Below are 12,035 nucleotides of genomic sequence, written 5' to 3'. Positions count from 1 at the left end.
CCCCACATGGATAGAAAACAGCCATAATGTTGTCTCCCCCACATGGATAGAAAACAGCCATAATGTTGTCTCCACCACATGGATAGAAAACAGCCATAATGTTGTCTCCCCCACATGGATAGAAAACAGCCATAATGTTGTCTCCCCCACATGGATAGAAAACAGCCATAATGTTGTCTCCACCACATGGATAGAAAACAGCCATAATGTTGTCTCCACCACATGGATAGAAAACAGCCATAATGTTGTCTCCACCACATGGATAGAAAACAGCCATAATGTTGTCTCCACCACATGGATAGAAAACAGCCATAATGTTGTCTCCACCACATGGATAGAAAACAGCCATAATGTTGTCTCCCCCACATGGATAGAAAACAGCCATAATGTTGTCTCCACCACATGGATAGAAAACAGCCATAATGTTGTCTCCACCACATGGATAGAAAACAGCCATAATGTTGTCTCCACCACATGGATAGAAAACAGCCATAATGTTGTCTCCACCACAGACTATAACCAGACATTTATAATCTTGCTGTAGACTTATTAGAGGACATTCAGACATTGCAACCACACTGCAATATTTGCAGCCATAAAACGTGGGAGATTGTTCCATTGGGTAAATCTCACACTTTGTCAGCCTTGAGGTAGAACATGGTTAAGAAAATGAACACTGACCCCTGCATGTTCCTGTCGTGTTTGTGTGATGTTTCTTGTGGTTAATGTACGTTTTTCTTGCATGAATTCACAAATGCGTCACACAGACCAGATTCATTATTGCTCTTCGTCTTGATTTTGTGTACTTGCGCTTTACTGTCCCCATTTGGGACCACCATTTAAATAGATAGCCCTTGTCACCATCTGTTGCCATGGCCACCGTCCATGCTGTTGCCTAGCAGCTCACCTGAGCGAGAGCCAGGTGAAAGAGCTGGCAGGTGGCCTAGATCACACTGCTGCCTTTTGTTCCTCTCAGAGGACACAGCACCATCACCGTCAATTGACCATAATACTAAATGCTTACAGCAAAAAGGAATGGTAATTTATGAGCTACCCTTTCCAGAGACAATAACGAATGTACTGTATAAGAATAATGTTGAGCAGGTGACCGCACCCTATATTGGATTTGGCTAATGATTTCAGTCCTGCTCTGTGTGCATAGCTGTCCTGTACTATAAAAATGAGTAACTGCACTGACAAATCTTTTCAAATAAGATAACTTTTCCAGTCATCATTCAAGCTATGGACTCAGTGAAACAAGGCAACATGAAGCACTGAAGACCTGAGGAACCAGGTTACCTGGCCTCTGAGTTGCTCAACAGGTAGCCGGGGGGAGAGTCATACTTCCAACCAGGAAGGGGAAGGTAATGTATACCTGTCTGAATCAGTCGCTCTGCTGTGTGTTTGGACTGCAGCCAACTGTAATGAGGCACTGCACGAGGGTGTGGGTGGGGGTGATAAAACAGGCCAAACAGCTGAATCAGAGTTCATCTCACACCATTCAACAGAGTACAGAACAAAGGCCGATTCATAAATAAGTCATTTTATTTGTTCCTTTAAAAGACTGATACATTGATCAAATATTCATAATGACTAGTGTATTTATATTAAATAAACACAGCATCATGTTCTTTACTCCCAGTGCATTTGTTTCACCACAGCAGATGTCAATTATTTTCAATTAACTAGTCTTCATTTGATTTCATGGTTTCCGATAAGACATGGGAATAGGTTAAGATTAAATAACATATCAGTGTACAATGTAAACAATGTATTATACATTAAATATAAAACGACATGGCCTCTACTAGGTTTGTTTTCCCTTTGAGGGAAAATGTACTTAAGTGACCATTTGACTGTAGAGCTAATCTGCTATCCAATTCAACCACCATGTTTTATATCCAGGGTTACTTCGATGCACTTGCTAAATTCACTATGTCATCATTATGGTTCTTGAATAATCTATTACAATAAAATCCATATCATTTCCTGGCCGCCAGCAGCCAAAGTCTCTGGACCACACCCACTGTAATCATGTCAGGCAGGAATGCATTAGCAGAACAGGAAAGTCTGTTTCAGGTAGGTAAGCCCCACACAGTCAAGCGTAATATGTCTATGTTATCAGGTGAGCCCAACGTCTCTGGGATCCACGATCACTTGGTGTAGTCGAAATATTGTCAAAGGAAAGGTCCGGTCATTCTGTAATATGGTAAATGGACTATGGTAAATGGACTATGGTTAGTGAAGTAGTGGTTTGGACTTTAATACACTTCATATTTTCACTAAGGGCGTTTGAGAAATATTTGGCAATGTTTCAGTTTCAATTTAGAGGTTTCATTTCAAATTATTTTAGGATTACGTTCCACAAGGTTTTTGGGTATATATTGATTTGTATTGTCATTGGGAGGTAGTATTGAAGACAATTAGTGACAGACAATGACTCACAGCTTGACCAGCTACTGAGCTGCCCAAACAGTAAGAAAATCATACATTCACATTTGTTCAACAGGCACATTTTTGTGCAACACAAAATGACCTGGACACTGCCAGTAGCATAAGGGTTAGGGAGGACTCTCTTTACAACCGTGTATTTGGCAGCAGTGCTGAAAACAGGCAGAGAACAGTAACAAATATTGTTAACCTAGTTTTCTACGATATGGTAGAAAAGTCACAAAATCAGCAGGGAAAACACGAACACAGTTGCACCACGCGCACAAAGTACAAACTGCACTAGACATTCCACTGGAGATAGGCATACCATTATTCCACTGGTACAGAGTGTATGTCCAGTGAGGGAAACACAGAAATACACTTCCATTCATAAACATAGTGGCCTGAGTAAGACTGAAATATCAACAAGGCAGGAAACATATGTGCATTCCTATATTCATGCTTATACATAATAGGAGTTAGAGTGGGGATGTGGGTGGAGAATCCTTCATAAAGGGTTTCAATACATTGGCCTCTTCTTTAGACTTCATATATGCAATACGAGATAATGATTGCTTTACTGACCCTTTGTCCCCAAGTTCTGAGACACAAAAGCAATATCAAAAACAACATACACCTCACAAAACTTCCTATACATGTGACACACACACAACTGAGAACTTGAGGCAGCTTATACGCTAACTGCACCACTGTATCAGAAAAACATTTACATATACTCAATGTACTAAAATATTAAATCATATAAAAAGAAAACTCTAAAAATGGTTACATATTACCCACACACTCAATAGTTAGAGACAACATTTAGATCATGCATCTTTGTTGTAGTTGCAGTTCCTAAAGTCCCAGTAACTGTAAATGGTATATCAAATACCCTGTTTTTAGAATAGCGAGGTAAAAACTACCAAAGTCGTCAGTGTTAAAGCAGCAGTAAGTGTTTGAAGGCCTCAGCGTCCTGAGGCACTGTGTCCCCAGTGGTTGATTGCGCGTGTCCACTGGAGTCCTTCCCAATTTGTCTCCTCCGGGTCAAACTATATCCACCTGTACTTTCCTCTTGGTCTGACAATCCCATTCTGGGTCTGAAGCCCCTCTACTGCGACCTGCCGGGCAGTCCACATCCTGGAGTATCTTCTCCGGGTAAAGTTTGTCCAGGTTGGCCGGCCGCTGTGGGAGCAGGAAGTAGTGTGTGGTGCTGGCCTTCCTGCCGTTCTCCATGACAGGCAGGATGCAGGGAGACCCCTCACTGTTCTGCCTCTGTAAACCCCAGCTCACGTACTTAGGGTCTGGGGCAAAGCTCTGTGTGGGGGGCATAACACCGTTAAGGTACGAGGGGAGGCTCTTGGGGCTGGGGGTACGGGAGCTGCCTTGAGACAACAAAGGGTCCCTGGGGGGCACCTTGGGGGGCTTGTCCTCGTCACTATATGCCCCAGACGACACCTCGGCTGACCAGCGGCGGTAGTCTGCAGTCTTGATGGGCCGTGGGGGGATGGGCACGCGGGGGGGCACCATTGGTTTGTCCATGCCCTGAGTGTGGCGGTGGTGACAGGGCAGGCGCAGCGACGTGGGCTTGTTGAAGGAGCCAGCAGGGCCGGAGTGAGAGCGCCGCAGCTTCCTCTGGGCTCGGTCCTGCTGTCTGGGACACACTGGCTGCTGCTCTGCTTGCTCCCGCACCTCCTGCTCCAACCTCTGTTGCTGTTCCTGCTGCTCGTGCTGTTGCCGCTGTTGTTCCTGTACCCGCTGTTGTTCCTGTACCCGCTGTTGCTCCTGTACCCGCTGCTGCTCCTGTACCCGCTGCTGCTCCTGTACCCGCTGCTGCTCCTTCTGTTCCTGTTGTCTTTGCTGCCCCGCAGGTCCCTCATAGTAGGCATAGTTAATCTGCCCACAGCCCCTGAAGCTCCTGCGGCTTGGGGCTCCATAGCGAAAGGCAGAGGGTTTGGGGTGACACTGCTCAGGCACCAAGCAGCGTTGGTCATCTGAACTGGTGAAGAACTCCACCTCATTGTCCATGGCCTGGTCAGGGGAAAGGTCTGCCCGCCCAGGGAGAGGAGGCAGGGGTTTGGCACCCCGGCTAGGTGTGTGGGGGGGACTGCAGTGTTCGTACACAGACAACCTCTGGAAGGACGGGACCACCTGGTCATCCTCAGCAGGGCTAGGGGTGGAGGGCTCAATGCTGGATGACAGGGACAGATGAGTGGGACGGGACTTCTTTGGGGGTAACCACTGTGCACCAGGGCTATGTTTCTGTCCTGCAGGGAGAAGGTGGTTAGAAAACCAATTCAATCAAAATATCAGCATTTGGTAACTACCAAAGAAAGTTACAACCATAGTGCACCACTAATTAACTTTAGCCAGGCTCCTAGCATGGTCCCTAGGTTAAACGGTTCCTGGAAGTGTGGAGGTCAGAGAGACACACATTACGGTAATTACTTGAAAGCACCTAGTTTTGGTCACATGCACACGGTACAGTGAAATACTTACTTGCTGACGCTCCTCAACAATGCAGTACAATAACAGTCAAGAATCAAATGCCAAATACAAAAGTAAAAAAAGAACAAGTAGTAATAAAAAGTAGAAGAAAAGAGTAATAACTAGCATAAGTAGTATGTACATAATATACAGTATGATTGGTTGGTTGGTTAAACATTCCCCAGGATATACTTCAAGCAGATCCTGGGAAGCCTGCATTCTGGCTCTCTATTCTTATAGAAACAAGAAAACCTCCATCAGTTGGCTCAGAGACATGGTATTAAATCCCTCCTTGTAAGGCTGTGTATAAGGCAGAGGGCAAAAGGAAGGATTGTGGGTGTAAGTGGTGGTTGGTAACATAGAAATAGAATCTACAGTGGCTGGGTCCTGTACTTACTCTCAGAATTGAGCGATGGTGGCACCTGCTGCTGAAATCGAAAGTTGTATTCTGTTGGTGCTGGATCCATACTGAAGTACAAGCTGTAAAAAGGTATGATGCACATAGTTGAGTAATTGTCCCAGATACTGTACATGTAGTTATAGCAATTCCAACCATCCCTGCAGGAATACTCTTAGTAAAATATAGATGCGTTTAAGGGGTTAATGGAACGCAGAGACCGCGTTATGGACCAGATTGGCGCACATTCAACAAACCTGATCTAACAAAGTGGATATTCGTATTGTAACAGGCCCACAATGTGGTTACTTAAGTCCGATTTTGATATATTTGCCTGTTTCGCTGCATAACATTTAGAAGTTGTCCCTTTTCAGGTTTAGAAGAAGTGACTGCTAAATGTTAACTCCCGTTTGTAAAGCTGGTTAGCATACAGAAATCGGTGGTGGTAGTCAAAATCGTTTCTAAGGGTAATGCAGTTGATTGGTGAAGATGACATGAACATGTGTTGGGGTTAACATGCATACAAGCATTATACTCTGTTACAAACAATAGCCTAAATGTAGATTTGGGATCTTTCCCAACAGCCCTTTTCCATGGAAATTCCAATGTTTTGGTTGAGTTCTATTGACTTCTTTAAGGCATCTATGAACTAATAAAACATGTTCTTCTTGTAACTAAGGACTCACGTGGGGACTTACTTGTCCAGCTCATGGCGGTGGCTCCATGAGGGCTTGGCTTCAGCCATGCTGAGACAGTGACTGGCCCGCAGGAAGGGGCTGTCTGCAGGTAAACAGATCTCCTGGGCAGTCAGGCCCGCTGTGCACATGCTCCAGACACAATTGGGTCGCATCAAAGCCAGGAAACACTCGGCTCGCCCAGCTGGCTGCTACTGCTGGACCTGTAACACAGACAAGAGGCAGGAACATGAGTGAAAGTGAAGGGGGTCCAAGGCAGGAACCGGTAATAAAAGCACAATTAGATATCCTCTTTATGTTCATTGACACATTTCCACCAACATGAGACAATCCTCTGCTGTTGTAGTTAGTCAATATCAGAACATCTCCAGTTAAAAGCTTTCTCCAAGTATCAGAAAAAAGGAAATCCAGTTTAAAAGCAAAACATGTGCCGTTTTATAACTCATCTCATGTTATTGTTCACACTATTTCATGAGGCCGATTTGACATTTTAAAGCAAATGTTCTGCTATTGTACACATTTTGCCATGAGTCTGAGAGAGAATTTTTCAGTTTTAAAACTAATTTCCTTTAATTCTACACATTTTGCCATAATATGCTATCTGGGGGCCCCCCAACATCATGGCTGAATTTTTAACCAAACCAATGACAGTGTCTTTTTACAACAGCAGAGTGTTGATTGAGTCCCAGCAGACAGGTAGCTCTGACTGCAAGAGATCTCTTTTAAATCAGACTGTTCCTGTAACCAGAGATATGCCTGGTGTTGCAAGCACTCCCAATGTCAGATGACCTGGATGTTCGAGTCATGTCAAATGTGTGTCAGGGCTGACTAAATGCAAGCAAGGTTCAGAGGGAGGAAATCAAGTCATATATGCAGAACAAAGTGTAAAAAAAAGAACACCAGCACATTATTAACTAAATGTTCCAATGTATTCAGTCTTCAGGAGAACATTCATCCCAGGTCAGATGAGTAATGGCCAGTAACTGTCATTCCTTCACGACACATTGATGTTTTATGTCTGTGTAGTGGGCAGTAATATTTGATAAGTATGATATTATACATTGTATATACCTCACATGTGATTGGAATAAGATTAAGCAATTAGCCTATTAAAATGTTTATCTGACTCCATTAAGATAATTAGCAATATGCAATAGTTACAGTAATAGGCAATGAAGAAATATCTGAGAATGGAATTCTAAATACAAGTTATTTATTTTGTAAAATGAATGTATTCACAAAAGTCATAAAGCTTAAGTTAAAGCATTAACAAACGTTACAACGCATTATACCACAGCATTGTTGAATACTCGTTTCTGACTGTTAGAAGGGCATTCTAGAATGGACATTAAAACCAGTTAACGGCACAGTTGGAAAAAATGTCGGGACACCTTGCAATCATGACGCAATAAGCGCCAACACATGCAGACTGTACTTGCTACAAAGTTACAGAAAGCTAAACCAACAACCACACAAACGGAAATTGGATACATTTGAAACGCAGGTCTAACGAGGAAAAACATGTAGCTAGCTAGCATTGATTTGTGCATAGACATTTTTGGAGCATCTGATGACCTAACTTGGTGAACATGAATTTCTCTGGTCCCTACTGTTGCAGTCATGACGCAAGTGGCACTATGCTGTAAAATACTCCCACGTTTCTAGTTTGACCAGCAACTTATATTTTTTCATTTGCTTATTATATTGGTAGGTTTTCTAGCAACAAACTATTTAGCTAGCTTCTGGCTGCAGAGTTCATGACTGTGTTAGCCGTAGCTAGCAAGCAAAGAATAAGAACATTGCCAGCGAGCATGTCAACGGAGCATAAAGAACAAACGACTGGCAACCAAAAGATGAAAGTATGAATTTGCTTATATAAATTAAAATGTTTTATTTCTACCGGTAAATGTGATTATAGTATTGTTTTCTTTGGCAACTGTGGGATAAGCGGGATAAACATCTTAAACAAACGCAACGGAATAAACTTTGCAGTTATTCTGGCTGCAGAGGTTGTGACTGTATAGTCGTAACTAGTTGGTTAGCTAGCAGCAAGCAAGGAATAAGAACAACTGGGTCGCATCCATCAATATCAAATCAAACTAATCGAACGAACGACTGGGTTGCGTCTCTAGCAACCAAAAGATAAGTATGAATTTGCCTATGGAAATATCAACGAAACAAAGGTATGCCTACTGGTAAATGAGTGCTTTCTTTGGCAACTGTGGTATAAGCGGGATAAACACCTCCGTTCTGTACATTGCCTTAGAAAAATGAACTCTGCTGCATTGTACATTATTTCCAAGGTAATGTACAGAACATTGGCGTTTATCCCTTACTTATTCTAAGCATGGTTAGAGAGAGAGACAAAGAAACCATGGTGTGTGCCATGGCCCATAGCTCATGAGAGGGAGAGATAAAGAGTGTAGGTATCTCACCACAGAAAGTCAGGAACATAAGAGGAAGAACAATTAATCGAATACCATTTTATAAGCATCTGAGTTGTTTGGATTAAAAATCTGAGCTGTTGACCAATAGTATTACTGTAAATTTAACCTCCAGATATCAGACCTACATGATGTAATCACAACAGAACCTCTGCTTCTCAGAGGTGTGACAATGGGGGTTGGCAAGATCAACACAGAATGCTGAATTCCTGAGAAGACAATAAAACCTGCATAGAGTGTTGCTAAGAGGAGTCACTTTGGGGGCTGGGCTGCCCTACATACAGACCATAAACTTATTCTGGTGACATGACCTTTAATTAGGAACCTGTGGCCAGAAAGAGGGGAATGAGTGCATCACACAACAGCCGCTGACTTCCTTTGGGTAGAGTGGCTAGACCTAATCTGGGGGACTAAGGGTCATCTCTGCTCAACTGATGGAGACCATAACTTCACAGAAGTCTTGCCATTTACAGCTGATCATATGGAGGAATAGTTCAGTCAATGTGTGTTGTGGTTTGTATGTACAATAAATTCATGGCCAGAACAATATCTATCGTCAACCATCCATCATCAAGAAGTAAGAACATATCCATGGTCTTTTAAGAACTCAGCAGTTCTAGAGAATGGACAGATTAATGTGCTTCCCAGACAGCTGGTCATTCAGAAACAAAGCTCTGGAACAACAGCCCAGGACATCAGCTCAGGCCAAATTGCCCAACATGGCATCTCTCCCATCCCTTGCCCAGGGCCCTGGATTCAGTTCGGAGGGGATAGTACGCAACTTGATCCTTGATAATGAACTCTGAGAGGCTCGCACTTCCTCTGGCAACAGGTGCAAAAACAGTTCATCCTGGCACTGGTTAACCATAGTTTACATTTTGTTTATTTAGAGGCTTAAAAGAAATAGAGCCCACACACTCAGAAGCTTCACCATGTACCTTTATTCACAAAAAATACATGTTTAGATCCTGCAAGAAACTTCGTCAGATCACTTCAACGTTGTTTGTTTGAATAAAGGTACGTGGTGGCGCTTACGAGTGTGAGGGCTCCATTTATTTTATACCAACCTTTTTCGGCCCTGCACCCCACTTAAGGATGTGCGTTTGATCAGTTTACTAGTGTATTTAGAGGCAACACCAGGATTAAACACATGTGGTAGTCATGGAGAAATAATGAATGGGAACATTGCAGGCAAATTATTTCAAAGAGCAGAGGATTTTTTGTTGTGTGGGAAGACAAGAGGTGTGGTACACACACTTGTGATGATGATGACCATCTCTATTTGACATACATAGCGTACTATCAAAAGAGTAATACACAGCACAGTCACTCCAGGCCAAGAGGTATGGTTTTACACACCATATATGCTACACACTAACATGAGAACTTTGTGCACATCTGATAAATCACACATTTCCCCTACAGTGCACTACTTTCGGCCAGAGCCCTATATGGTAACATTTCGGGACATAACCTTACTATACACAGCGACATTAGGCACAGAAAAACATAGAAAGAAGAGGTTCACACCCCACTTACGACATCAATGCAGCGGTTTCCCGAGCAACCATACCCGCTCTACCTGTGCTGCAAGCAAACAGTGCACACACCCCCTTGCTTTACAGGATTGATTGTTCGAGTTTAAAAGTAGGTGGCTCACTCCATAATATACGTTTTTTCCAATCTCAAGTAACTGATGAAATAAGGATCCATCACTTCTTGATTCTTGACATCGTCAGTAAGCCGGGGGATTGCCAGGGACCTCACGATACAATATTATCATGATACTTAGCTGCCGATACGATAGGTATAGCGATTCTATAGGTTTCGCGATTCTGTATGAATGCTATTCCATACTGTGATTTTATTGCGATTCGCTGTTCCAAACATATTGCTCACTATATGTCTGCTGCACATGGACAAGAAAGAGCCATGAGAAAACGAGTTTTGATCCGTCACGGAAATAAAAGTGCTGAAAACATATTGGCTCAAGATTTTAAAAGATGGAGAGCAAGCTAAAGCAAAAAACAATACTGCAGTTTTGGTGCAGGTACAGCTGACTAGCGCAAAAACAACAGTAATATAGTTAAAAATAATATTGCGATATTATTTTTGCGATATATATATACCGATATGCAACTATCAACTTTTCACCCCAAATCAGTACAGTTATATATATCGGTATTGTATTTACATGACATGGGTCATACACGTAATTCCAGTATGTGACTGATTTGGTCTCTAAAGAACCAAATCGCTGTCACATACTGGAATTAAAAGCGCAGGCCTAATTTTAGCTATACAGGGAGAACAAGTTGTTCCAACCTTGAATAGATTAACATATTGTATAGTAGTGTTTAGTATGAAAAGGCATAGCAGTATAATAAAGATATTATAACGGCGGGATACAATGTACCGGCTGAGAAGAGATTGCATCAAACCCTGCTGCCGTCATCACACACACACACACACACACACACACACACACACACACACACACACACACACACGTCACTGCAAATCAAGATGTTTTTAGAGCTCACCTTACAACCTCGCAGTTTTCCCTCAGCTGTTACTTAGAAACGTTAAGAATCCTCTTCTGGCGACAGTTCTACTTCCCGTGTTGTTTTGCAGTAGACGTTAGTATAGCCCAACTTACAAGCTTCAGTCTGCTATTGTACTGAGCAGAAATAAAGTACAACGCATTTGGTACAGTAACTATTCTTTCTGTTCTGAGACACTACTCAATAAATACTATTGTTGTGAGTGATGTTCTTTTAAGCTCCACCACGCTACAAGAATATACTCTGGCTCCGCCTTTCACCCAACTCTTAAAGACACAGCTTTCCATTTAGCGGCCTGCACACACAACACCTGCACAGTCGACTATTGATGAAGATATTATGTTTCACTTTACATGAATAATGTATATGCATACCTAAAATAATTTATGCGGCTATATGTGTTTTGCAGGCTTCACTAAGAATTATACATTTACAGATATTTTGTGTAATTAATAGTTGGTACACATTGATTAAAATTGTGTGATTGCTTTATTATTTTTTATTTATTTAACTATACAAGGCAGTTAAGAACAAATTCTTCTTTTCAATGACGGCCTAGGAAGAGTGGGTTGACTACCTTGCTCAGGGGCAGATTTTCACCTTGTCAGCTCAGGGATTTGATCTTGCAACCTTTCGGTTACTAGTCTAACACTCTAACCACTAGGCTACCTGCCACCCCTTTACTGTACAGTAGGCTACAGTGGCCTTCAAACTGAACTCTGAACCTCAAAGTCAGTTCCAATGCATTTTTTCATTGTTCCCCTCTAATCAGGGACTGAATTAGACATGGAACACCAGGTGTGTGTAATTAATTATCAGGTAGAACAGAAAACCAGCAGGCTCCGGACCTCATAGCATAAGAGTTGAAAATCCCTGGGCTACACTATCATCTGACATAACAAAAGTCAGTTTTATCTACAGTCCTTGAGTGTTGTACATTTTATTGTATGTTGCAGTATTTTAGGTTTTACAGATTATGCTGGGAGTAAGTGTTTAGAGTGCTTATCAATAACAAATA

General features: G+C 42.3%; 2 protein-coding genes across 3 annotated transcripts in view; one reads left to right on the top strand and one right to left on the bottom strand.

Annotated features, from left to right (window-relative positions):
* shank3a (SH3 and multiple ankyrin repeat domains 3a) overlaps positions 1-12,035 on the top strand; it is a 684,304-nt gene that overhangs the window by 119,149 nt on the left and 553,120 nt on the right. The window lies entirely within an intron of this gene.
* On the bottom strand, positions 1,528-11,217 carry LOC120060604 (ERBB receptor feedback inhibitor 1-like). Of its 2 annotated transcripts, XM_039009982.1 has the most exons (4): positions 10,997-11,217; positions 6,013-6,212; positions 5,315-5,397; positions 1,528-4,697 (listed from the first exon to the last, which is right to left on the bottom strand). In XM_039009982.1, exons 2-4 carry the CDS (start codon positions 6,162-6,164, stop codon positions 3,478-3,480), a joined length of 1,455 nt encoding a protein of 484 aa, XP_038865910.1. In that variant the 5' UTR covers positions 6,165-6,212; positions 10,997-11,217; the 3' UTR covers positions 1,528-3,477. The 2 variants fall into 2 exon arrangements, with proteins under 2 accessions (XP_038865910.1, XP_038865918.1); XM_039009990.1 differs by lacking the exon at positions 10,997-11,217 and having other exon boundaries at positions 6,001-6,115.

This window comes from Salvelinus namaycush, chromosome 2 (genome assembly GCF_016432855.1).
Source record: "Salvelinus namaycush isolate Seneca chromosome 2, SaNama_1.0, whole genome shotgun sequence".
Lineage (NCBI taxonomy): Eukaryota > Metazoa > Chordata > Actinopteri > Salmoniformes > Salmonidae > Salvelinus > Salvelinus namaycush.
The sequence above is the reverse complement of the archived record's forward strand: the minus strand, read 5'-3'. Positions and strand labels throughout refer to the sequence as shown.